The 27,259-nt window shown below is 45.8% G+C and overlaps 1 protein-coding gene across 2 annotated transcripts in view; it reads right to left on the bottom strand.

The window, feature by feature from the left end:
* The window catches only part of PIK3C3 (phosphatidylinositol 3-kinase catalytic subunit type 3), a 259,170-nt gene that overhangs the window by 136,320 nt on the left and 95,591 nt on the right, over positions 1 to 27,259 (bottom strand). For both annotated transcript variants that reach the window (XM_040336115.1, XM_040336125.1), the window contains 7 exons: positions 21,591 to 21,681; positions 19,295 to 19,362; positions 16,746 to 16,851; positions 13,586 to 13,702; positions 11,466 to 11,597; positions 6,731 to 6,859; positions 2,556 to 2,625 (listed from right to left, as the gene is read on the bottom strand). In XM_040336115.1, the coding sequence (XP_040192049.1) occupies positions 2,556 to 2,625; positions 6,731 to 6,859; positions 11,466 to 11,597; positions 13,586 to 13,702; positions 16,746 to 16,851; positions 19,295 to 19,362; positions 21,591 to 21,681 (713 nt within the window). The remainder of the gene's footprint in view (positions 1 to 2,555; positions 2,626 to 6,730; positions 6,860 to 11,465; positions 11,598 to 13,585; positions 13,703 to 16,745; positions 16,852 to 19,294; positions 19,363 to 21,590; positions 21,682 to 27,259) is intronic.

The following is a 27,259-nucleotide window of genomic DNA, read 5'->3' as shown; positions in this document are numbered from 1 at the left end:
TATTGTGCTAATTGACACTGTATTGTGTGAAAGTATATTGATGATATGTGATGTAAATTGGAATCTAGGAGCCAGCTAAAAAAGTTAGGAGCCAGAAAACGCACCCCGTCCCGACGAGCTTGCGCGCAGAAGCGAACACATACGTGAGCAGCGCCCGCATATGTAAACGGTGTTCAAACCACACATGTGAGGTATCGCCGCAATAGGTAGAGCGAGAGCAATAATTCTAGCCTTAGCCCTCCTCTGTAACTCAAAACATGCAACCTGTAGATTTTTTTAAAGGTCGCCTATGAAGATTTTAAAGAGTAAAAGTTTGTCGGCATTCCACGAGCGGACGCAATTTTGAAGCGTGACATGTTGGGTATGAATTTACTCGGCGTAACATTATCTTTCATAATATTAAAAAAAATGGGGATAACTTTACTGTTGTCTTATTTTTTAATAAAAAAAAGTGTAATTTTTTCCCAAAAAAGTGCGCTTGTAAGACCGCTGCGCAAATACGACGTGACAGAAAGTATTGCAACGATCGCCATTTTATTCTCTAGAGTGTTAGGATAAAAAATATATATAATGTTTGGGGGTTCTAATTAGAGGGAAGAAGATGGCAGTGAAAATAGTGAAAAATAATGAAAAATTACATTAGAATTGCTGTTTAACTTGTAATACCAACGGCCACCACCAGATGGCACCAGCTCACACATCTGGTGGTAATAACTTGTAATACCAACGGCTCACCACCAGATGGCGACACCTTCCAAGCCAAGTCGCCAGGACACCATTTCTAGTCGCCATGTCCAGCCCTGTACTAAAGGAATGTGTATTGGAGGCTCGTTAGCACCCATTGTGTGGATGTTGTGGGTGGAGTGTGTCATTGTTCCTTTGATTACTGCAGCATGCTTTTTGGTTACTAACTGTATAAAAAGAGCCTAAGTTTGTCATTAAAGTCTATTCATTTGGAACCAGAGAACAGAGCTGTGTGTCTCGTTTTCTGGGGGAAATCCAATGGGTCCTGTCTGCTGGATTGTGGCGTGTCGGAAGCTGTCGTGGGTTGGTGGAATGGAATATCGTAAACAGCGTTAACCCCTGACCGTTAGAAATAAGTATTTGGTCTCCTCTACAAACAAGCAAGATTGTGGCAACATCATGCTTTGGGGCTGTTTCTCTGCAAAGGGAACAGGACGACTGATCCGTGTACATGAAAGAATGAATGGGGCCATGTATCGTGAGATTTTGAGGGCAAACCTCTTCCCATCAGCAAGGGCATTGAAGATGAAATGTGTCTGGGTCTTTCAGCATGACAATGATCCCAAACATACTGCCCGGGCAACGAAGGAGTGGCTTCGTAAGAAGCATTTCAAGGTCCCGGTTACCTAGCCAGTCTCCAGATCTCAACCCCATAGAAAACTTTTGGAGGGAATTAAATGTCTGTGTTGCTCAGTGACAGCCCCAAAACATCACTGCTCTAGAGGAGATCTGCATGGAGGAGATCTGGGCCAACATACCAGCAAGAGTGTGTGACAACCTTGTGAAGACTTGCAGAAAACTTTTGACCTCTGTCATTGCCAATAAAGGATATATTGACCAAATACTTATTTTCCACCATAATTTGCAAACAAATTCTTTCCAAATCAGACAATGGGATTGTCTGGATTTGTTTCCACATTTTGGGCCAGATTCACAGAAGAGATACGCCGGAGTATCTACTGATACTCCGGCGTATTTTCAAATTTGCCGCGTCATATCTTAATTTGTGATTCACAAACAAGATACAACGGCATTTGGCTAAGATCCGACAGGCTTACGGCTTCGTACGCCTTCGGATCTTAGGCTGCAATACTTCGGCCGCCGCTGGGTGGAGTCTGCGTCGTTTTCCAGCGACGGGTATGCAAATTAGCTTTTACGGCGATCCACAAAAGTACTCGCGTGCGTTACGTCGTCGCTCGTCGTTTTTTTCCCGTCGCAAAGTTAAGCCTGCTTTTTCATGGGTTAACTTTAGACCAGCCATGTTAAAGTATGGGCGTCAATTCTGCGTCAAATTAATTTTTTTTTTTTTGCGTAAGTACGTTACGCACGTCGCCATTCACAAACACGTCAGGGCGCCGTAATTTCACGCAAAGGCGGGCTTGCGCCGGACGGCTTTAGGCTACGCCGCCGAAAGTTTACACGCAAGTGCTTGGTGAATCAGGCACTTGCGCTGAAAACTTGCGGCGGTGTAACGTAAAGACGATACGTTACGCCGCCGCATTTGTACCTGAATCTGGCCCTTTGTCTCTCATAGTTGAGGTATACCTATGATGACAATTACAGGTCTCTCTCATCTTTTTAAGTGGGAGAACTTGCACAATTGGTGGCTGACTAAATCGATCACCTATGACACGACAACCTACAGTCACAACATGTGAGCCAATCATTACAAGGTAAGACAAACAGCACAGGGAATATATCTATACCAATACCAGTAACGGGGGAAAAAAAAAAAAAAAAGAGTACAATGCCTTTCAATCATTCCAGGTAACGGCTGTCATTTTTTGGTGAAGGAACAAGGGAGCATTTACCGTGTTTTGTGCTTGTCGCCAGAACTTTGTACGGAGTTAACTTGAGATCAAGATTTTCTTTCCATAGAAGCTGTAAGACAAAGTTGAATCCACTGAGAAGAGCATACAATTACATCAATGAGACTTTTGGAAACGTATTTTATTATTAATTGTTGCACGTTGTTGTGTGGTATTCCACATTTCACAATCACTATTGTGTGGTTGAGCGCCCTCTACCTTCCATTTTCAATGAGAGTACACAATATGGAGAAGAACTCAGATAACAATCAATTGTATGTGAAGCCCAACAAAGAATAAATCTCTTTTGGTCCCATCTGGTCTGTGAAAGCCGAAGACCCTCTGCAGGAGGGGGCGGAGACAAGACCTGTCACCATGCATAAGCAGAGAGAGCAGCAGTGAGCGGTCTTTTACAGGAAGCTCCTGCACAGAACAGAAGATCAGCATTTCTCTCCCTGAAAGGACCAGGAGCTGTGTGTTTACACACACAGCTCCCGGTCCTCGCTCTGTAACAAACGATTGCGTGTGCCCGGCGGTGATCGCGCCCGCCGAGCACGCGCACGGGAGTCAGGGGCGCACGCGCCCCTAGTGGCCTGCGCGAGAGCCGACGTATAGCTACAGGCTCTCGCGCAAGGAAGCCAACCTGCCGCCGTAAAAGGACGACAGCTGGTCGGCAACCAGTTAATGACATAAAAAAAAAAACGTTGTTTTTTACAACCCGAAAAATGATCGTGTGTACACAGCATAACTCTTCAAGAAGGACCCCTATGACAAGAATGGTGAACAGTAAGGTAACGGCAGGCCCAAATCTAAACCAGCAGCTCCTTCGGGGGTAGTGCTACATATACATATATATATATACATATATACAGTGAGGAAAATAAGTATTTGAACACCCTGCTATTTTGCAAGTTCTCCCACTTGGAAATCATGGAGGGGTCTGAAATTGTCATCGTAGGTGCATGTCCACTGTGAGAGACATAATCAAAAAAAAAATTCCAGAAATCACAATTTATGATTTTTTAACTATTTATTTGTATGATACAGCTGCAAATAAGTATTTGAACACCTGAGAAAATCAATGTTAATATTTGGTACAGTAGCCTTTGTTTGCAATTACAGAGGTCAAACGTTTCTTGTAGTTTTTCACCAGGTTTGCACACACTGGAGGAGGGATTTTGGCCCACTCCTCCACACAGATCTTCTCTAGATCAGTCAGGTTTCTGGGCTGTCGCTGAGAAACACGGAGTTTGAGCTCCCTCCAAAGATTCTCTATTGGGTTTAGGTCTGGAGACTGGCTAGGCCACGCCAGAACCTTGATATGCTTCTTACAGAGCCACTCCTTGGTTATCCTGGCTGTGTGCTTCGGGTCATTGTCATGTTGGAAGACCCAGCCTCGACCCATCTTCAAAGCTCTAACTGAGGGAAGGAGGTTGTTGCCCAAAGTCTCGCAATACATGGCCCCGGTCATCCTCTCCTTAATACAGTGCAGTCGCCCTGTCCCATGTGCAGAAAAACACCCCCAAAGCATGATGCTACCACCCCCATGCTTCACAGTAGGGATGGTGTTCTTGGGATGGTACTCATCATTCTTCTTCCTCCAAACACGGTTAGTGGAATTATGACCAAAAAGTTCTATTTTGGTCTCATCTGACCACAAGACTTTCTCCCATGACTCCTCTGGATCATCCAAATGGTCATTGGCAAACTTAAGATGGGCCTTGACATGTGCTGGTTTAAGCAGGGGAACCTTCCGTGCCATGCATGATTTCAAACCATGACGTCTTAGTGTATTACCAACAGTAACCTTGGAAACGGTGGTCCCAGCTCTTTTCAGGTCATTGACCAGCTCCTCCCGTGTAGTCCTGGGCTGATTTCTCACCTTTCTTAGGATCATTGAGACCCCACGAGGTGAGATTTTGCATGGAGCCCCAGTCCGAGGGAGATTGACAGTCATGTTTAGCTTCTTCCATTTTCTAATGATTGCTCCAACAGTGGACCTTTTTTCACCAAGCTGCTTGGCAATTTCCCCGTAGCCCTTTCCAGCCTTGTGGAGGTGTACAATTTTGTCTCTAGTGTCTTTGGACAGCTCTTTGGTCTTGGCCATGTTAGTAGTTGGATTCTTACTGATTGTATGGGGTGGACAGGTGTCTTTATGCAGCTAATGACCTCAAACAGGTGCATCTAATTTAGGATAATAAATGGAGTGGAGGTGGACATTTTAAAGGCAGACTAACAGGTCTTTGAGGGTCAGAATTCTAGCTGATAGACAGGTGTTCAAATACTTATTTGCAGCTGTATCATACAAATAAATAGTTAAAAAATCATAAATTGTGATTTCTGGAATATTTTTTTTTGATTATGTCTCTCACAGTGGACATGCACCTACGATGACAATTTCAGACCCCTCCATGATTTCCAAGTGGGAGAACTTGCAAAATAGCAGGGTGTTCAAATACTTATTTTCCTCACTGTATATATATCTAGAAAAATGGGTGGCATGTTTAATACTTATTTTACACGCTGTATATAATATTTGCTCATCTTAAAGTTCAGCTTTAATGGAGCCAAGCAAAGGAAACTTTCTTCTTCTGTATTCTAGGTAATGGGCAACAATGGAGTATCTGCTGGAGTAAGATAGACCATCTTTTAATGGCCTCAACAGGTAGGCTTAAGCTGTAGGGATCTCACCGATGATGTTCTGAAGGAGCGGCCGTGTCAGACATAAGTGAGCAATCGAATGGATGAATTGATCACAGGACAGCTGATGTAGTGTGGCAATTAAAACCTCATCTGCTAATGGTGGTTGGAGACCAATAACCTCAATCGCCTGGGTGTTAATTGTATTTTTTTTGCACAGACAAATACAAACAGTTTATTTTCTGCTCAGTGTAAGTAACAGCTCTGTGACAGCGGAGATGAATTCAGATCTCAGGGCCTCTCTATCACACACCGTATGGGTACACACAACGATTAAAGGAGCCAGGATAGAAATATGGAAGCCAACACTGCTGTATATATTGCAAGTTCCAAGTTTAGAAGTCGTCATTGTATTTCTTCCTTTGCTACTTAATAAGTCGCCAATGATTAGGACGGTGCCATTGCCGGCAAATGCCGCCAATTTGACATGCCAAATCGTGCCAGTGTGAACCAGGGCTTACTCTTTAACCACTTGAGGGCAGCCTAACGCCGATATACGTCGACAGAATGGCACGGCTGGGCACAGGCACGTTGCCCTTCAAGTGCCCAGCCGTGGGTCAGGCATGTGCCGCCGGCGCGACCCGGTCCGAAGCTCTGTGACCGCGGGACCAGATTGCCGCCGTTGTCCTGCGATCGGGTCACAGAGCTGAAGAACGGTGAGAGGTGAGTGTAAACAAACATTTTCACCTTTCTTCTCTGTGGCTTGTCACTGATCGTCTGTTCCCTGTTATAGGGAACGACGATCAGTGACATCACGCGCCAAGCCACGCCCCCCACACAGTAGTAATCACTCCCTAGGAAACACTTAACCCCTACAGCGCCCCCTAGTGGTTAACCCCTTCACTGACAGTGTAATTTTCACAGTAATCAGTGCATTTTTATAGCACTGATCGCTGTAAAAATGCCAATGGTCCCAAAATGGTGTCAAAAGTATCCGATGTATCCGTCATAATGTCGCAGTCACGATTAAAAAAAAAATAAATCGCCGTCATTACTAGTAAAACAAAAAATATTAATAAAAATGCCATAAAACTATCCCCTATTTTGTAGACGCTATACATTTTGTGCAAACCAATCAATAAACGCTTATTGCGTTTTTTTTTTTACCAAAAATATAAAGAAGAATATGTATCGGCCTAAACTGAGGGGGAAAAAAATGTTTATATATTTTTTGGGGATATTTATTATAGCAAAAAGTAAAAAAATATAGAACTTTTTTCAAAATTGTCTCTCTATTTTTGTTTATAGCGCAAAAAATAAAAACCGCAGAGGTGATCAAATACCATCAAAAGAAAGCTCTATTTGTGGGGAAATAAGGACAGCAATTTTGTTTGGGGGCCACGTCGTATGACCGCGCAATTGTCGGGTAAAGCGACGCAGTGCCGAATCGCAAAAAGTGGCCTGGTCCTTTAGCAACAAAATGGTCTGGGGCTTAAGTGGTTAAGAAAGGGGGGGGGGGGAAACGTGCAGCCCGATACCTTATCCATCAAGGAAATTATCTGAAGAATAAGCTGATCTTGGCGGAGGTCATCTCCATGTTTGAATATAACAGGATATTTCCCTCCATCTTCAGTTTTGAAATACAATTTTGCTGGCATGAGGGCACTCTGCAAATAGAGAAAAAAAAGAAGAGATTAAAAGGGAAAACAATGAAACCATCCATTTTATTTAAAGTCTATACAATTTAAAAAGGAGCTTCAGACAGGTCTGCAAAAATTAAAAGTTAGCAGGAGGAGAACTTGCGGTGGAATCGCCATGGAGGTCTGACCTGAAGTGGGAGCGTGTACCTTGTTTTGACAGCACCCCTCCTCCGCAAAAATAAAAAATATTCCAACTATAGCAGAGGAAAGGGGCAGGAGAAGGAAGAGCAGAAGCTCCTTTTGAATAAAGTGCTGCTATCATTTTTTTTTTTTTTGTAGCGTATATAAAATATTATTACAGGGATTCATCTATGACAGAGAATTCACAGAGCACCGTGGATTTTCAAAAAAAAAAAAAAAGACAGCACAGCAAAACCGTTTCCTTTCTGGTGCTCTCTCTCAGATTGAAACCTCTGTCTTTCCAGTGAATCATTCTGTTCCATGTGTAATTGCAGTGTGAACATTGCGCTCTGTACAGTATAGTTTGCAAAACATGGAAAAGAACCCCCGAGTTTGATCAGTGGGGCTAAAATGAAAATACAAAACATTTACCTGACTGAAAAATAAATAATACTTTTAGTGTTGAATATAGTAGAGAGGAATTGCATAAAGAACCATTATAAAATACTAGTGATGCACCGAAATGTCGGCCGGCGAAAATCAGCCAAAAAAGGATTTTTAGTATTCTAGCAAAAGAAAAACACAGTAAGGCCCCTTTCACACGGGGTGGATCAGTGATGATCCGCCAGTGAACCTCCACTTGCTCAGCGGTGATCACTCCGTTGATCCCAGCTGAGCCGGCGGATGACAAAGCGGTCTCCGCACACTGTGCAGGGACCGCCCTGTCTTTTCTCCGCTCTCCTCTATGGGGGGGGATCGGATGAACTCGGACCGTCTGTCCGTGTTCACCCGATCCGATATGCAGACGGATAGAAAAATAGGGGTTTTCCTCCATCTGCAGAATCGGAGGATTGCGGAAGCGGGCAGAATCGGAGGATTGCGGAAGCGGGTGAGATCGGGTGTCAGCGGATGTTCATCTTCTGACACCGGCAATCTCATAGGGACCAATGTATGTCCCTTTTTCATCCGTACACAGATGGATGAAAAAGCGGACATATGGTCCGCCCATGTAAAAGAGAGCCCTAATGGTTATGGATAATGGCTGCCGAAAACAGCGATTTTACCTGGTTTATGGTGTGTTTTTCGTAGGTCATGTGACCGAAAAAATGCATCAAAAAGCAACATGGGTGAATTTTTGATGTGTTCTTGCTGCATTTTCAATTCATTTTTAAAGGGGAGGTGCATCTACGGCCTACTAGTTTTGGTATGCCATCATAGGAAGGCGTGACGTGATTGCGTGGGGCGCGCTCTGTGATTGCAGTGTCCGGTGGTATTGAGGTAAAGAGCCAATCAGCGGCTCTTTACAACATGATTAGTTGTGTGCTGACAGCATGAGAAGAGAGCTGATAACCAGCTTCTCTAAGGCTGCATTTACACCTGAGCATTTTCAGCTCATAGAACGCTTGCAAAACGCCCGAAAAAACGCCAGAAAAACGCCCAACGAGCAAAATCCCATTAATTTTTATGGCACCTGTTCACATCTGAGCGATTTGTCACCTGAAGAAAAACGCCCTATGCTCATAAAATAGTGTGGGCTTCTTTGGGGCAGATTACAGGTGTTTTTCTCTCTTTTACATTGGCGACTGCAGCAAATCGCGGTAAAAAAACGCATTTACACTGAGCCACGTTAGCGCTAAAGCGCTGCTCGTTTTAGCACTGTTTAAGCGGAGCTTTTCGGGCACGAGCACGTTTAACCACCACTATCGGCCGAAGGGGTTAAAAACGCCAGTGTTGCGGCGCTTCCGAAGCCTTTTTTTTTTTTAGGCGCTTTGGAAGTGCTGCCCATTCATTTCAATAGGCAGGGCATTTTAGGAGCACTAAATTCAGAGTTTCCAAACAGCCCCAAAGATACTGCTTGCAGGACTTTCCCTAACGTCACGCAAGCGCACCGCCCCAGTGTGAAAAGACACACCGAAATGGATGGGAGGCGGTTTTCAGGCGTTATTTAGAGGCCATTTCTAGCGCTAAAACACTGGAAAACCACCTCAGTGTGAAACGGGTCTAAAAGAGACATTTGTACCAACAATCAAGGGAATGATTATCAGTGCCGTCCCGACAGTGCCCACCAGTGCTGCCAATCTGTGCCCATCAGCATTTCCTCATTAGTGTCACCTATCAGTGCAACCTAGCAGTGCAGCCCATCAGCGCGGGAAAAAAATTACCTGTTTGCAAAATTTTTTAACAAACTGTTTTTTTTTTTTCTCAAAATTTTTGCTCTTTATTCGTTTATTTAGCAAAAAAAAAAAAAAGCAGTGGTGATTAAAAGGGGTTGTAAAGGTTTGTTTTTTGTTTTCTAAATAGGTTCCTTTAAGCTCGTGCATTGTGGGTTCACTTACCTTTTCCTTCAATTTCCCTTCTTGTTTTTTTTTTCTTTGTCTGAATTTCTCACTTCCTGTTCCTCCTCAGTCAGATGTTCTGGCTGACTAACCCCCATGGATGATGGGGGAAAGCTTACTGATGAGGAACAGGAAGTGAGAAATTCAGACAAAGAAAAAAAAACATTTAGAAGGGAAATCGAAGGAAAAGGTAAGTGAACCAACAAAGCACTAGCTTAAAGCGGAATTAAACCCATCTATTTGATAGTTTAAAAAAACAGTTAACATTCCCGGCATGCCGGAAGTGCTAGATGTCACATTTGCTTGTGCTCTCAACCAAACTGTCAAACCATCCAATGGCTGGTTTCATAACTGATCACATGTGCAGCATTGTGGCAGTTGCAGATTAAACAGAGGCCGAGATGGCAGCTTCCTTGGCTGAAAACAATAGGAGGGTTTACTTCCACTTTAAAGGAACCTATAAAACGAACCTTTACAACCCCTTTAAATACCACCAAAAGAAAGCTCTATTTGTGTGAAAAAAAAAAATGCAAAACATTGCATGACCGCCTGAAAGCTGAACATTGGCCTGGGCAGGAAGGGGTAAAAGTGCTCAGTAGGCAAGTGGTTAAAAAGTTGAATATAAAATCAATATATATATATATTTTTTTTTTTAAACCTCAATTTCAGTTTCAGCCAAGTGCATCCCAAATTTTCGGTTTTGGTTCTGAATTTTTTTATTCGGTGCACCACTATAAAATACAATGGGAATGAAAGAAGACATAGAAGAAACCATTCGAAAAAATAAAAAAATAAAGATACTACCATCTACAAAGTAGATTAAAAAAAAAAAATGTACTATGTATGGAAGAGAAAAAGATTCAAGAACGACAAATAAGAAAAAAAATAAACACTAGCCAATTCTGGACCTTAGGTGTAGAATATACATCCTAATAAGTTCCTACGGTACATCTCCAACAGCCTGTTTTTCTTGCCCCCAGTGCAGCTCTCTGGACACTATTGCCAACAGCTAAGTGTACAGCCTGGGTCTAGGGTCTAAGTGGGGGCTCTATGGGGACACAGGTCAATCTGAAGACTAACACGGGTACTTGCAGGCACCACAAGAGCTCATCACTGTTGTTACCATAGACATTATTTTGGAGTTTTACCACTTCTACCGTGTTTCCCCGAAAATCAGCCCGGCTCTAATAATAATTTTGGCAACAAAAGACACAGTAGGGCTTATTTTTGGAGCAGGTCTTACCATGTAATGTGCTGTCTTCTCTCACCCTCTCCCTCCCTGCCTGTCAGGAATCCCCAGTGTGAACTGAACTAAAATGCTTGTAAAATCCTATAATCCACTATATTCCAGTATTATATAATGTACAATGTGTGTTTCTTATAATTGTGCCAAATACCTTCGTTATAGCGCCACTCTGGACTTCTGTGACCCGCCGGAGCTCTCTTCCCCGCAATTATATTACAGAAACACACACATTGTACATTATATATTACTGTAATAGAGTGGATTATAGGATTTTACAAGCATTTTAAAACTAGGGCTTATTTTTGGGGTAGGTCTTATATTGCAGCCCTCCTGGAAAATAACGATAGGTCTTATTTTCGGGGAAACACGATATGTATCAGGCCCCGTACACACGACCGAGTTTCTCGGCAGAATTCAGCCAGAAACTCGGTCGGAGCTGGATTCTGCCGAGAAACTCGATCGTGTGTACACTTTTCAGCGAGGAACCCGTCGAGGAACTCGTCGGGCCGAAAAGAGAACATGTTCTCTATTTCCTCGTTGTTCAATGAGGAAAGTCGGCCCGCCGAGCTCCTCGGCGGCTTCCACGCTGAACTCGCCGAGGAACTCGATGTGTTTGGCACGTCGAGTTCCTCGGTCGTGTGTACGGGGCCTTAGACTCAGGTGCCTGGGGTACACTTCTGATATCTTTTTGTACTTAACCTAACATACTATCTGCTGCCAATTCCTCAGATGTAGTAGTAGTGGTATGTGATTTGACATCTGAAGCTTTCTCACAACAAATGGGTAGAATACAGAAAAAGATTATTTCGAAAAGACTTGCGACAGTCAAAAAAACAATGCAAAGCTTCTATTAAAGGTATGAAGGTTGCACCTTGAAGAGTGTGGCTTTCTCTGGAATGATGCCTCTGATCTTCACTTGGGGCTCAAGTGGTAGAGGGATCGGTTCAATGTCTGCTAGGTTCATCTTCTCATTGTCCGCCAATAAAGCTTGGAGCCTTTCATTCTGTGAACAGCATTGGAATGATGCATCATATGACCAGAGGCAGGAGACACAGTCATTACCATGAAATTAGCTTAAATAAGTTCTATGGTGGTCACAGCATACACTTTCATTTCATAAAATTAGCATTGTAATAGTAATGCAAACAATAGTTATATTTGACAATCCAATACATGATTACTTCTCATTTCAAAGTGTTTGTAAACCCACTTAAAAAAAAAAAAAAAACTACTGGTAACACCTGCAAGACAAAGGCATAATGAGCTAGTATGCATAGCATACTAGCTCATTATGTAATACTCACCTGAGATCAAAGCCCTTGCTGCGGTGCCGTACACAGCACCGGCTGGCGACATCAATCCCAGGGGTTACTTCCGAGTATCACAGCCCCGGTGATGTGATTGGCCGGAGCCGCAATGACGTCACTCGTGCTGGAGTCAGTAACGGCAAAGTCTAACTGAAGCAACGGCATGACGTGCCATTGCTTCAGTGCGCATGTGCCGATGACTTTGGCACATGTAGACACAGGGGATATCTCCTAAACTGTGCAACTGGCCAAGGAGGGATGTGCTGTGATCAGGGGTTGAGGTGCCTAAGGAGGGATGTGCTACGATCAAGGGTTGAAGTGTCTTTGGAGGGATGTGCTGTGATCAGGGGTTGTAATGCCTAAGTAGGGATGTGCTGTGAGTGGGGAATGAAGTGGCTGGGGAAGGAAGCAGAGTAAGTAGGTGGTGACCAAGATTAAAAGGGAGAATGATGGAGAAGAATACTTTGTTAGTGGGGTGAGGTGGCTGGAGGAGGGGTGCACTGTGAGCATGTGGTGGGATGGGTGGACAGGAACGTGCTGTGAGTGGGGAATGAGATGACCAGGAAGGGATGTGTTGTGAGTAGTGTAGGATGAGCAGGGATGCATTGTGGTGAGGTGGTGTGGTCAGGGAGGGATGTGCTGTGAGCAGGGTGTAGGGTGAGGTGGTGTGGCCAGGGAGTGATGTGCTGTGAGCAGGGTGAGGTGGGTGGGCAGAGATGCATTGTGGTGAGGTGGTGTGGTCAGGGAGGGGATGTGCTGTGAGCAGGGTGTAGAGTGAGGTGGTGTGGCCAGGGAGGGATGTGCTGTGAGCAGGGTGAGGTGGGTGGGCAGGGATGCATTGTGGTGAGGTGGTGTGGTCAGGGAGGGATGTGCTGTGAGCAGGGTGAGGTGGGTGGTTGGGCAGGGATGCATTGTGGTGAGGTGGTGTGGTCAGGGAGTGATGTGCTGTGAGGTGTGTGGGCAGGGATGCATTGTGGTGAGGTCAGGGAGGGATGTGCTGTGAGCAGGGTGTAGGGTGAGGTGGGTGGGCAGGGATGCATTGTGGTGAGGTGGTGTGGCCGGGGAGGGGATGTGCTGTGAGCAGGGTGAGGTGGGTGGGCAGGGAGGGGATGTGCTGTGAGCAGGGTGAGGTGGGTGGGCAGGGAGGGGATGTGCTGTGAGCAGGGTGTAGGGTGAGGTGGGTGGGCAGGAATGCATTGTGATGAGGTGGTGTGGTCAGGGAGGGGATGTGCTGTGAGCAGGGTGTATGGCGAGGTGGGTGGGCAGGGATGCATTGTGGTGAGGTGGTGTGGCCAGGAAGGGATGTGCTGTGAGCAGGGTGAGGTGGGTGGGCAGGGAGGGGATGTGCTGTGAGCAGGGTGTAGGGTGAGGTGGGTGGGCAGGGATGCATTGTGGTGAGGTGGTGTGGCCAGGAAGGGTGTGTGTGGTGGAGGGTTAGTGACATGGTCTGGGGGATGTGTGTTGGCAGCGGGGGGAAAGGCGAGGTAAGGTGGCCAGGAGCAGATCTGAATTGAACAAGCTGAAGTTAGAAGCTGATTGGTTTCTATACAGAGCTGCACCAGATTTTGCACTCTCCAGTCTTAGTAAATCTCCCCCTAGGTCATGTAGGCCTGCAAAGAAAAAAGCGATAAGAAGACCAGACGGCGGAGGACCGCCACAGACAGACAGCAGAGCAGTCGCTTACCTTTTTTTTCCGGTTTCCACTTTCACGCTGCACTGCCTTCATGAGATGAACCAGTCTATCTACAAAGGTCTGCTGTGTCGCCAGCAGCGAACGCATCACTCGCACAGACTTATCGCCCTGAGCCAGAGAAGAGAGAGCGGGAATGAGGTCTTTACGCTTATTACTCCATGTACACGTTATCTGCTTGTTGGGAGACGACAGATCTGTTCCCCTTCAAGATTTGGCACTATGCTCACAACAGAAGACATGCGGCATCATGGGCAGAGGACAATTATTTATTAATGGTGGCGGTTTAATGCAGGAATGTGGCATTATCAGCATGGAGCAGGCAGCTAGAGCCAGAACATGGCATTAGTGACACTTCATCTCTGCGGACCTTTCCTGAATCCTCAGCCATTCTATCTTTATCACACTCTTGTAATCGAGAATTCCTTCAAGAAAACCGGAGCTTTGCCCATGAAGTTAAAGGATCAGGTTTACTTAAAATTCCAGCCCCTGCGGCTACTTATACTTACCTTCCTGTTGATCCAGCGGCACTCTATTTGCCCGGGGAAGCAAAAACAGTACGTCCGGGTATAGGCGACCATGTCACTCCCTTTAATTCCTCCTATGACAGACCCAACCAGGACAGAGGACTAGGGGCAAGCCTCCAACCCACTGATTATGGCCCATGGAGAGAGCCGATCATTCTCCAATGATGGACAACCACAGCGAGGCCTGCACCGGATCACGTACAAAGTCGCAATGGAAATTGGACAGCTTTTCAGTCGCACAAACGTGAATGGAGCTTGAGCATGTTGAAAGGGGGGGGTTGGGCATTAACCAGGCGGGGCAAAACATAAGCAGAAAAACTTTAGCTTTAGACCTCATGCACACTGGCAGTTTTTTGAAGTTTTTACAGCTGCTGTTTTTGGCTGTAGACGTTTTTTCTACAGTCAATAAACTCTCCATCATGTTATCCTAATGTGTCCATGCACACATAGGCTGTTTATCAGCAGTTTTTGGCAGTGGCATTAAAAAAAAAAATCTTAAATGAAAAAGGGTAAAAAACACCAACGTAGAAAAGCGCTAAAAACTCTCATAAACGCAAAAAACGCTATTGCAAAAACATTGGAAAAAGTTGAAAAACTCACTGCAAAGCTACGTTATTTTAACCACTCCAGACCCGCGCTATAGCCGAATGACGGCTACAGCGCGGACCTGAAAATCCAACTGGACGTTAATTGACGTCCGCCCCTTTGCGCGTTCCCAGCGTGCGCTCCAGAGCTCTGATCGCAGTATAAATGTGAATGGCGCCAAAAATGTGTCAAAAGTGTCCGATGTGTCCGCCATAACGTCGCAGTCCCAATAAAAATCGCAGATCACCGCCATTTCTATAAAAAAAAAAAAAATAATAATTCTATCCCCTATTTTGTAGGCGCTATAACTTTTGCGCAAACCAGTCGCTTATTGCGATTTTTTTTTTTTTTTTTACCAAAAATATGTAGAAGAATACGTATCGGCCTAGACTGAGGAAAAAAATGAGTTTTTTTTTTTTTTTTTAAATTGGGATATTTATTATAGCAACAAGTAAAAAATATTGTATTTTTTTCAAAATTGTCGCTCTTTTTTGTTTATAGCGCAAAAAAAAAAAAACACAGAGGTGATCAAATACCACCAAAAGAAAGCTCTACTTGTGGGGAAAAAAGGACGTCAATTTTGTTTGGGAGCCACGTCGCACGACCGCGCAATTGTTGGTTAAATCGACGCAGTGCCGAAAGCTGAAATTTCACCTGGGCAGGAGGGGGGTATATGTGCCCAGTAAGGAAGTGGTTAACATCCAGTGTGCAAGAGGCCTTAAAGCAGGGGTCTTCAAACTATGGCCCTCCAGTTGTTCAGGAACTACAATTCCCATCATGCCTAGTCATGTCTGTGAATGTCAGAGTTATGGGATGTGTAGTTGTGCAACAGCTGGAGGGCCGTAGTTTGAGGATCCCTGCCTTAAAGTATAACCAAAGGCAAACATTATTATTATTTTTTGGATAGAGTGAAGAGAGAGTAGAGCCCCTGTCAGGTTTCTATTGCTGTCTGTGTGATTCCCCCTATTTGTCACATTTATAGATATTTTGCCGACAGTAGCGAAAAGTAAAAGAAAATCCCACATTTTTCGGTTGTCCCCAGATCAGGAATAGAGGAAAAATAGGATTTTTGTACTCACCGTAAAATCCATTTCTCTGAGTTCATAGACGGACACAGCCTTCATTGACATTAGGGTTATGCTTCTTCCTACCAGGAGATTTAGGCAGAATTTAACAGCACTTAAAGTGTTAAAACCTTTCCTTCGTGCCGCTCCTCCCAGGGGGCGTGGCTCCCCCAGGCATAACCCACACCCTGCTCTAGGAGCCTCAGTCCGTAACAAGCAGTACAAACCAAGGAGGGGTGGGTGCTGTGTCCGTCTATGAACTCAGAGAAATGGATTTTACGGTGAGTACAAAAATCCTATTTTCTCTTCCGTTTATAGACGGACACAGCCTTCATTGACATTAGGGACGTCCCCAAGCAGTTTCAAAAAAATAGAGGGGTGGGAAAGTAACAAAATAATAAAAGCGAGAAAAATCGCAAGAAAAAAAATCCAGAGTACAGGGACTCTAGAAGCGCCTGACTCCTCTCCTGTCGTTAGGCAGAAAAAGACTGAGGCTCCTAGAGCAGGGTGTGGGTTATGCCTGGGGAAGCCACGCCCCCTGGGAGGAGCGGCACGAAGGAAAGGTTTTAACACTTTAAGTGCTGTTAAATTCTGCCTAAACTCTCCTGGTAGGAAGAAGCATAACCCTAATGTCAATGAAGGCTGTGTCCGTCTATGAACGGAAGAGAAAACCTTCCAATGGGGACACCAGTTCTGGTGACAAGCAGGGAATCCCTCACTTAGCAGGGAATTCATGTCACTTCCTGTTTTGGGTATGGGACAGGAAGTGAAGGGAAATCACCCCAATGGGACACAGATAGTTAAAAAAATAAAAATAAACGAAAAAAAAAAAAAAAAAAGTTTTGCCTTTAGTTCTGCTTTAAGAATGTAACGCTCTGTTAAACAGGTGAATGTTATGCGGCACTGACTGACACTGATTACTTCCAGAGATGACAGCTCGGCCGGGATTCACTGACAGGATCCATCAGATCCCATTACCTTCAGCAGCGCCTGGCTGAACCTCCTCATGACATTCAGATACATCTCATGAGTGCGCGGGTCCCTCAGCTGGGTGTCCTGGTCCTCACATTCCACTATTACATACCTGAGACACAAATAACATCATTAGTAAGTATGCAAAAGAGGTTCACAACATTTCTACAAATTTGTTTTTCTTATTTAGTGAATAATGCAGCAATTAAAGCGGCTACAGGGCAGTCCGCTCCCCAAAATATTCCTCCACTTCACACTCAAATATTATCTAAAAGATGAAAAAAAAAAAAAAAACATATATACCATCATTGATCCCACTCAATTCTATTGATGCCCCAAAAATGGGGACACCCAAAATAGGGTGGCCAGTGAGAAATCTTATACAGCAAGAACACTCCCTTAGGGCACACTTAACCCCTACAGCGCCCCCTCCTGGTTAACTCCTTCACTGCCAGTGGCATTTTTACAGTAATCAGCGCATTTTTATAGCGCGAAAATGTCAATGGTCCAAAAAATGTCCGACGTGTCTGCCATAATGTCGCAGTAATGGAAAAAAAAAATCCCTGATTGCCACCATTACTAGTAAAAAATAAAAATATTAAAATAAAAATTCCATAAAACTATCCCCTATTTAAACGCTATAAATTTTGTGCAAACCAATTAATAAACGATTATTGCAATTTCGTTTTTTTTACCAAAAATAGGTAGAAGAATACGTATCGGCCTAAACTGAGGAAAAAAAATGTTTTTTTATATATTTTTTGGGGGATATTTATTATAGCAAAAAGTAAAAAATATTAGGGCTGTTACTGATCAAAATTTTTCTGTTCGATTAATCGTTTTTTTTTTAATCGATTAATCAACTAATTTCGATTAATTATAACGCACATACAGATCCAACTAGTTTTAGCTGATCTCCTTGCAGGCTGATTCCCAGTGCAGCTACCAACCACTGGAAAAATGGATAACAGGATACCAAAAACACACAAAGGCAGCGCTCGATGGGAATAGCATTAAAACTTTTATAGTCTTCAAGTAGGTAACAAAATAAATATTGCACTGGAGATAAAATCGATGTAGCTACATAAACTGTAAAAATGGTGCGAGTAATGCCAAATGGTACCAAAAGCAGTCATAAAAACATGTAGCTAAGCATGATACTGGTATAAAAATGTGTACAACGATACCACTGCTGAATCCAGATGAGGAGAGATTAACATCAGTCCGTCGGCATGTAGATGTCCCGTGAAGGGAACTATCACAACTCCCAGTGGATGGTTGTAGAATCCCAGGTTGATAGAGGGAAGTGATAGGCCTAGTACACACGAGAGGATCGATCCGCGGAAACGGTCCGGAGGTCCGTTTCCGCGGATAAATCCTCTGGCGGATTTTGATCTCATGGTTGTACTAACCATGAGATCAAAATCCCCACGGAATTCCCTCCGCGGTGATGTGTCGCGCTGTCGCTGTAATGATGACGCGGCAACGTGCGCGACGCTGTGATATAAGGAATTCCACGCATGCGTCGAATCATTACGACGCATGCGAGGGATGGATTCGGACGGATTGATCCGGTGAGTCTGTACAGACCAGCGGATCAATCCGTTAGACTGGATTCCAGCGGATAGATTTCTTAGCATGTTAAGAAATTTTGATGCGCTGGAAATCCATCGGCCCGAAAAATATCCGCGGATAAATATCCGCTGGATCGTACACACCAGGGGATCTATCCGCTGAAACCGGTCCGCGGATAAATTCCAGCGGACAGATCCTCTTGTGTGTACGGGGCCATAGAGGGAAGTGTAACAGCCCTTGCGTGTGGCAGATAGTAAGGTCCCGCCGGCATGCAGATATGAAGGCACAGCAAAGGAGCCCTTCAGATGGACACGGCAAGCCAGCCGGTGTCCGTGACGTTACTGGATCTCCGACTGAACTCCCTGAAGGCCCAGAAGCCGGCGGAAAGGTGAGTAGCAATCAAAAGAATTTTAATCGATCAAAAAGATTTTGATCGATCAAAAAAATTTAAGATTGATCGATTAATTAAAAGTTAATTTGCACAGCCCTAAAAAATATTGCATTTTATTTTTAAATCGTCACTCTATTTTTGTTTATAGCACAAAAAATAAAAACCGCAGAGGTGATCAAATACCACCAAAAGAAAGCTCTATTTGTGGGGGAAAAAAAGGACGCCAATTTTGTTTGGGAGCCACGTCGCATGACCGCGCAATTGAGTTAAATTGACACAGTGCTGTATCGCAAAAAGGGGCCTGGTCCTTTACCTGCATAATGTTAAAGGACTCCTCTCCTCTCCTTTTATACTCGGTTGTGACATGACGCTACTCTTATATCAAGACATCAAGGCGACTTCAAGTCGGATCCCAAGTTGCCCCAGTGTGAACCGGCTCTAAAGGTCTACACATGAGCCATCAATACATTTGTACACACCAGTATATTGAAACATTTTTATAAAAATACAAGCAGTCAATGATTGTATACACGGCAGTGTAAGCCGCCTCTATCCGTATACTGTAAGCAGTCAGTAGCTGTATACACACCAGTACAAGTAGTTGGCCAGCGTGGAGTTCTTGCAGGCCCGGGAGATGAGGAAGGTGCACAGATCTTGCTGAAAAGACGAGGAATAAACATTAATACAGACGTGGCACCCGCATTATCAGGAACGGCACAAAAACAAGAAAAAGCTGCTCTGTAAAGGGCAAATAAAGGTTATCCGCTGTGAATAATTGAGAACGCTGACACCTACAGGTCAGGCTGGCATTCAGCTCCACATTCAGTAAACAAAAACAAAATTAAAGAAACATTACTTGCCATTCCAAAGTGCAAACTATTCCTGTATAAGACTTTAGGCCTAAAGGAATCCTAGATTTAAAGTGGAAGTCCATGCAAAATGTAAGATCCCTGCATCTATAGACACCGTGGATCCAACACTAACCTCTCCATCCTAGGGGGCGCCACCTTTTCTTCAAGTCAAACCCAAACACTTTAGCAGAGCACAGCAATAAACTATACATATATTTTTCAGCAATTAAAGCGGAGGTTCACCCTAATTTACAAGTTGTGCTTATTAAAACCTACAGCCATAGTACACTATGTATGCGTTTTTATATATATATTTATTATTTTTTTCGCAACAGGTTTGGAAAATTGGCATCATGCCTTTAGGGCGAATGTCAGAATAACCTTAGTCCCCCTCAAAAAAAAAAGAAACACATATGCTGTACAGATCTGCAATATATAAACAATCAATGTGCTGCATACAAATATACCGACATAAAAAAAAAGCCAATAGGAAGAGAGAGCAAGGTGAGCAGAAGGATGACCTCATCTATCTGCTGTTCTTTCAATATCAAATCAGGTGACTAATGCCGCGTACACACGATCATTTTTCGGGGGTTGTAAAAAACGTTGTTTTTCAGGCTCTAGAAAAAACAACGTTTTTTTCAACTTCATCATTAAATCGGCCTTGCCGACACACGATCGTTTGAAAAAAAATGCACTAGCAAAGCGCGGTGACGTACAACACGTACGACGGCACTATAAAGGGGAAGTTCCATTCGGATGGCGCCACCCTTGGGGCTGCTTTAGCCGATTCCGTGTTAGTAAAAGACGATTCACGCTTTTCTGTCTGTTACAGCGTGATGAATGTGCTTACTACATTACGAACGCTAGTTTTACCAGAACGAGCGCTCCCGTCTCATAACTTGCTTCCGGCAATGCGCAGGTTTTTCACGTCGTTAAAGCCCACACACGACCATTTTTTACAACCCGAAAAACGACAACGTTTAAAACATTGTGAAAAAATAGAGCATGTTCGAAAAAAAATGTTGGTCGTTTTTCAGAACCCGAAAAATGCTCTGAAGCCCACACACAATCGTTTTAAATGAAATTTTTTTAAAAACATAGGGCCAGATCCACAAAAGGGATACGCAGGCGTATCTACTGATACACCGTCGTATCCCTGTTTCTATCTATGCGGCTGATTCATAGAATCAGTTACGCATAGATATTCCTAAGATCCGGCAGGTGTAATACTTTTACACTGTCGGATCTTAGGATGCAGTACCGCGGCCGCCGCTGGGGGCATTTCTCGTCGAAATTCCGCGTCGGGTATGCAAATTAGCAGTTACGGAGATCCATGAAGCTTTTTCCCTTCGTTTTTTTTCCGTAAGTTGTTAGTTTGCCGTCGCAAAATTAGGGCTACTTTTACAAAGTGTAAACTTAGTACACCATGTAAAAGTAGACCCTTCTTTCCCGCGTCGCTGTCAATTTTTAAAAAAAAAATAAAAATTTCCCGCCGCAACTCTTTTTTTTTCTTTTACGCCCGTCGCAATTCTCAAAACTCGGCGCAACGTAATTTCGCGCAAAGCACGTCGGGAAAATCGCGTCGGGAGCATGCGCAGTACGTCCGGCGCGGGAGCGCGCCTAATTTAAATGGGACTCGCCCCATTAGATTGGGCACGCCTTGCGCCGGACGGATTTAAGTTACACCGCTGGAAATTTCTAAGTAAGTGCTTTGTGGATCGGGCACTTAGGTAGAGATTTTGCGGCGGTGTAACTTAAATCCGAATATTTAAGTTGCGCCCGCTGTACATGGATCTGGCCCATAGTTTTTTACAACCCGAAAAATGATCGTGTGTACGCGGCATAAGGGTGGAGAGCTGACAGTACTGCATTCCAGAACTGTAATGGAGTAAGTGGTGTCATCCATCCGGATGTACTGTGCGGCAGAGCTGTGTAAACCTCAAGACTGAATGAATAGAATCACAAATCCATATATGTATTGCATCTGCATATCTACCTTTACTACTTTTTATTTTAAATCCAGAAACTTACTTCGAGATTTTCAGCTTCCAGCCCATCCTTGCCCTTAGAGGAGGATGCCGGGGATGGGGAAGGCGGTGGATTGCTCGATATGATTTGAGAACTGAAATAAAGAAGCCAAATCACATATAAAGGAGTAACACTGGACAATGGCAGAAAAAATAGGATTTTTTGTACTCACCGTAAAATCCTTTTCTCTGAAGTCCATGGACGGACACAGCTCCTTAAATCTTGACAAGTGGGTTATGTTCCCTGTTTACAGGAGAGGACTAGGCAGAAACATGTTAAATAGTTAAATACATGTTACATTAACAGAGTTGAACAGCCCCACCCAAGGGGGCGGTCCCTCCAGACATAACCCTCCTCACTGCAGCTTGCAGCCTCAGTTCGTAACAAGCAGTACAAACCTAAAAAGGAGGGGTGGGAGCTGTGTCCGTCCATGGACTTCAGAGAAAAGGATTTTACGGTGAGTACAAAAAATCCTATTTTCTCTTATAGTCCATGGACGGACACAGCTCCTTAAATCTTGACAAGTGGGACGTCCCCAAGCAGTGTCAAAAAACGAGGGGTGGGAAATATATCAGTAAAACCAATTTTAACTTCACCCCAAAACAAGCAGAGCTCCTCAACAGAGGAGGTGCAACTTTAAACAGCCGCCGGCAAAAACTAGCGGCTGAAAAAAACATCATAAGATGCACTCACAGCAACCATGTAAATTCTGGAAAAAGCGTGAACGGACGAGCAAATCGCCGCCTCGCACACCTGTGAGACCGACGCATGATGTCGGAAAAAAGACCCAGGAAGCACCAATTGCCCTGGTCGAAAGTGCCGTGACCGGAAAGGGGCGCCCGCCCCTTAGGAGCATAGGCCTGTATGACGGCCTGCCTGATCCACCAAGAAATGGTGGTCGACGAGACCGCCAGGCCCTTTTGTGGACCAGACACCGACACAAAAGAGAGTCAGAAGCTCCGAAACGGAGCCGTAGTAGGCTGGTATACCCGCAAAGTGCGTACCACGCCTAAAGTATGAAAGGCCGAAACCTCCTTCGGAAGAAGGGAAGGTCACGGGCGCACCATCACCTAATCCTTATGGAGGATCAAGCATGGCGGTTTGCAAGACAAGACCGTCAACTCAGAAACCCCTCTAACAGAGGTAAAGGCCACTAAAGGGGCCACCTTCTGAGATAGTGTCAAGATAAAATCTCTCTGATGTTTCCAAAAGGAAGGTTCCTGAAGAACCGAGAGCACCAGAGTCAAAACTCATGGGGGAAGAGATGGGCCAAGAGGGGAAAGTATATGACAAACCCCCTGCACACAAAAAAAGGGGACCCACCAGGGAACGGGCCGCAAAAAGGCCACTTAAAGAACACAGCCAAGGCTGAAATCTGCCCCCAAACGGTGCTTTAATCAATTTTTAGATCCACTCCAAGCTTTAAAAACAGCAGGACCCTGGACACCGAGAGTACGTCCGTGGACGTCACTCCATCCCTTCGCACCAAGAGAGGTGCGACGGTAGATCCTCCGGAAGAAGACTACGGTGCCCTGTTGAGATGACCGAGTCAGACAGACCCCGATCACCTAAAGTCTGGCTTCCAATAACCATGTTGAGCAAGTCAGTGACTGTACAACAGGCGGAAGTATGGGACCTTGAGACAGAGGAACCTCCTGCCCTGGCAACCGCCAGGGTGCCTCCGCTACCAGGCGCCCGATATCAGCGTACCAAAGACGCCAAGGTCAATCTTGAGCTATTAGAATCATTGGGATCTCCTCAGCCTCCACTCTGTGGAGCGGCCGAGGAAACAACTACCATGGAGGAATGGCAAAAAATCACTGATACAGACAACACAGGGCCACCAGCGCGACTGACGCGTCTGTACCAGATCACTAGACCTGGCCACTTACTTTGACACCCTTGCGGCAGAGACGAGTGGCCAGGAGATCCATGCCCTGTGAGGCTCACCTCCTGCAAGGGAGCCGAAACACCCCAAGCACAAAGACCAGTCGCCCTGGTCCAGCATCTGGCGACTCCAGTCGGCATACCTGATGGTAGACCGAAGCCACGGCCGTGGCGTTGTCCGGCTGAAACCAGATCGGTCGACCACAAGGAGAAGCATAGCCTGATCGCCTAAAATAGTAGGACAATGAACAGTAGACAGCACCTGGTATTCCCAGGCGGTCTCCCACCAGGCACTAGCCAGGCCCGACCCTGGGTAGCAACTGAGACCAGACACATTCAGGGAGGTGTGGCCGTAGGTCCACGCAAGTCCAGCGACTCAGGGCCGACTGGACCCCCCCGTTTTGTGAACCCCCCAGGTTCACAACCCGTGAGCTGGCATCCGTCGTAAACACCGACCACTGGAAGGAAAGAAACAACTTCCCAGACCGAAGAGTCGGGGATCTCTGTCACCAACTCAGAGAGACTCTGACTAGGTGGTGCACAGGAATCTAATGATCTCAGAGACAAGAGATTTTTACCACCTGGACAGTTTTTTCCCCTAGAAAACCAGGGTGTGGAACTGGACATACAGTACCGCCTTGAAGGAGGCTACCCACAGGCCCCGAACCAGCAGGCGCCTGGAGAGAAGATCGATTGCGTGATGCCAATAACTTCACCGCAGACTGAAGAGTCTGCAATTTCTCCAGGGGAAGAAGGACCATTGCCACCGAGGAGTCTGGATCAACACTAGATACTCCAACGCTGAGTCGGAACCTAGCATGCCCAGGATTTGAACCCTGGGTTGCACACATGGAGTGCAGGCTTGCTGCCACTGAGCTACACTTTCTGGCCTAAACGTTTAACATCCACCCGAATCTTTGGAAGGGTCTGAATGGGAATAACCCATCCACTAGGTCGGAGACAGAAGCTGCTCTCAGAAGAAAGTCGTCCAAGTAGCCAATGAGGCAAAGCCTCGCTGTCCCGAAAAAGTTAGGATAAGTGCAAGCTCCTAGCTGAAAACCCATGGTGCTGACGCCAGATCAAAAGGGAGGGCCACAGGCTGACAGAGACCCTTCTCTCATCACGAAGCACAGAAAAAAACGCTGCGACATGTGCAAAACGGGACATGCATGTATGCGTCCCTGATGTCCGAGGACGTCAGGACATCCCCCGGATGAAGCGCAGCTACCACCGAACAAATGGATTACATGCGGAACTACCCGACGTTCACAAAGGTATTTAGGGGCTGAGGCCCATAGAAAACCCCAAAACTCTCGTCCTGCAGGAAAGGTAAAATTACCCCGCAGCTTAGCAAATCCCACACTGCCCAAGGCAGACCGACGGGCCGGGAGAAGACACGAGGAAAGAACTTTGTTCTGTGGATAGGAGGAAACCCTATCTAGTACTCCGAAGAGACCACCGCGCAGACCCACTGGTCGGAGAGCAGGGAGGTTTCACCGACTTGTGAACTTGCAAGCCGCCCCTCCCACCTAGAGACAGGGAGGGAAGGCTACATACATTGGCAGGATTTGGGTGCCGGCGTGATCAGCTTACGCACCCGGGGACGGATTAGTCCCCCAGCTGGGCCTTTGATGGCCCGGGAGGGTTGCCCCTAAATAATACACACACATAGTGTGTATGTATATTATGTAGGTGTATGCACACATGTCTTTGGAGGAAACCGGAGTACCCGGAGGAAACCCACGCAGACACAGGGAGCGACAATGCAAGCTCCAGGCAGATTTGCGTCAGTGTCCGGATTCTAACCAAAGACTCTCTTGCTGCCAAGTAATGGAGTTAAGCACTACACCACCGTGTGCATAAAACCATTCTGAAACAGACACCCTGGATAACAAGGGCGCAGCATTCAATGAAGCATCACAGACCTATACGAGGCCCTGGACCAGCTGGTCCGCTAGGCTAATAACCTCAGGAGAGAGTTGGTGCTCCTCCACTGTCCGGTGCAAAATGCTCACTCTGTGAGTTGTACACAGCACTAGGGGTCAGGACTACTCCAAGATGGCTGCCGAGCGTTCAGAACGTGAACAGGAAAATGGCCGGCACAATGTAAGCTGCGCCATAGCGCGGCTACGACAAAATGGGTGCCAATGGGAGTTTTCAATGTAATTGAAAAACCTCCCAAAAAATGGCGCCAGCGCCGACTGAGACCCCAGTGTAGTGGCCACAATAGGCCGCAAGCCAAACCCCAGCATGGTAAACATGGAACGGGTCAGTACTTCGGATCTTCCATCAGTCAGATCCATACAAGCGGGGGTTCCCGCCCGGCGGTGAGGGACTACAAAAGCCCTCGGCGGCTTTTCTCATTCCGCATCTCAGAAATTATCAAAGAAGGGCACAGAAGGAAAAAACCTACACAGCGGTCTGATTTGTGTGATCCAAAAAAGACCGAGCCCTCGGCGGAAACCCAGCTGCACTATGCAGCTTAGGAGAGTCCCTTGCAGCAGTAAAAAGCGCACCCATAAATGCCTTTTTTTTTTTTTTTTTTAACTAGGTACCTGGTCCATGGCTTCATAACAGAGTATTCCCCAGGGGATAATTGGGGAAGGGGGCACTCTTTTACCGCCCGCCCGCAGTCCACCCCCACCCTGGCACAAACTGTGTCCAGGACCAACAATAAAAACTCTGTGGGAATCCCAGGTGCCAACACCTGCTGCCACCACCAGCATGTGGGGAAGGACCCAGATACTGACTCCAATATTTACATAGTGTGTATTTTAATATGCACACCTGTCCATACAAATAGACAAAAGCTCCTAGAGCCCTATTCTGGGCCTCTCACCCACTTGCTGCGCTGACCAGGGGTAACCAGGGGACTCCCTCAGGAGGAGACTGCCCAGCGCTGCCTGTGAGAGGAAAAAAAACGCGAGGTAACTTCTGCAGGGACCTGTGTTTAAACAGGAATAGCCTCCTAGGGCTGTTTTATTTAAGGATAAGACACAGATACAGCATAAAAAGCAAAACCGTGAGGCGCATGCGCGGAGGCGTCCAAGATGGCCGCGTAAGCTAGGAGCTCCGCTCTGCCTCAGCTCCACGTCAGCCCTAGCACCGGTTTCACGGCGGTGCCAAGATCCCGGAGGGTCGGATTCGATTGGGGAACGCTCGGTCGAGCCCCCCATGTACAGCGGAGCGGTCCGGAGGGGCCTGGGGGCGAGTTACACGACGCTAGAAACTCAGGCCGATTCCAAGATGGCGGCCGCGCCTCAGCTACAAATACCTCACACAGGTGGAAATGCTGACTTGAGGCAAGTGATCGCCCCTGCTACTTTAAACTTCCCTCCTTTGCTGGCCCAAGGCTCTCCAGGCTCCCTGGCACCTTCAGCAGCCACCTCAGGTCCCCAGTCAGACTCCACACTGGTCCACTACACTGGCCAGGCACAAGGTGCAACACAGGCCTCACCAGTCTCCATGGCTGCTGGTCACTCAGAATCAGAAATACCTCAGAATGCGGGGGAGCTCTTTTTGAAGTTCTCTGAACTACTTGAACGAGGGCTAGCCCAAACAGCAATTAATATTACTAAGGAAATACATGCTGACTTCCAGAATCTGGGCTCCAGGATGGAGATCATAGAAAATAAATTGGACATCACTATATCCAGAACTAACCAGAACACTGACCAAATACAATCACTTCAGGAGCAACTAGACGTGGCCCTTACTAGAATTGACGACCTCGAGAATCGTTCCAGAAGGGACAACTTTAGGGTGAGGGGTCTCCCTGAATCCGT

This window comes from Rana temporaria, chromosome 1 (genome assembly GCF_905171775.1).
Source record: "Rana temporaria chromosome 1, aRanTem1.1, whole genome shotgun sequence".
NCBI classification, from domain to species: domain Eukaryota; kingdom Metazoa; phylum Chordata; class Amphibia; order Anura; family Ranidae; genus Rana; species Rana temporaria.
This window is presented reverse-complemented; position numbering and strand designations above follow the sequence as displayed.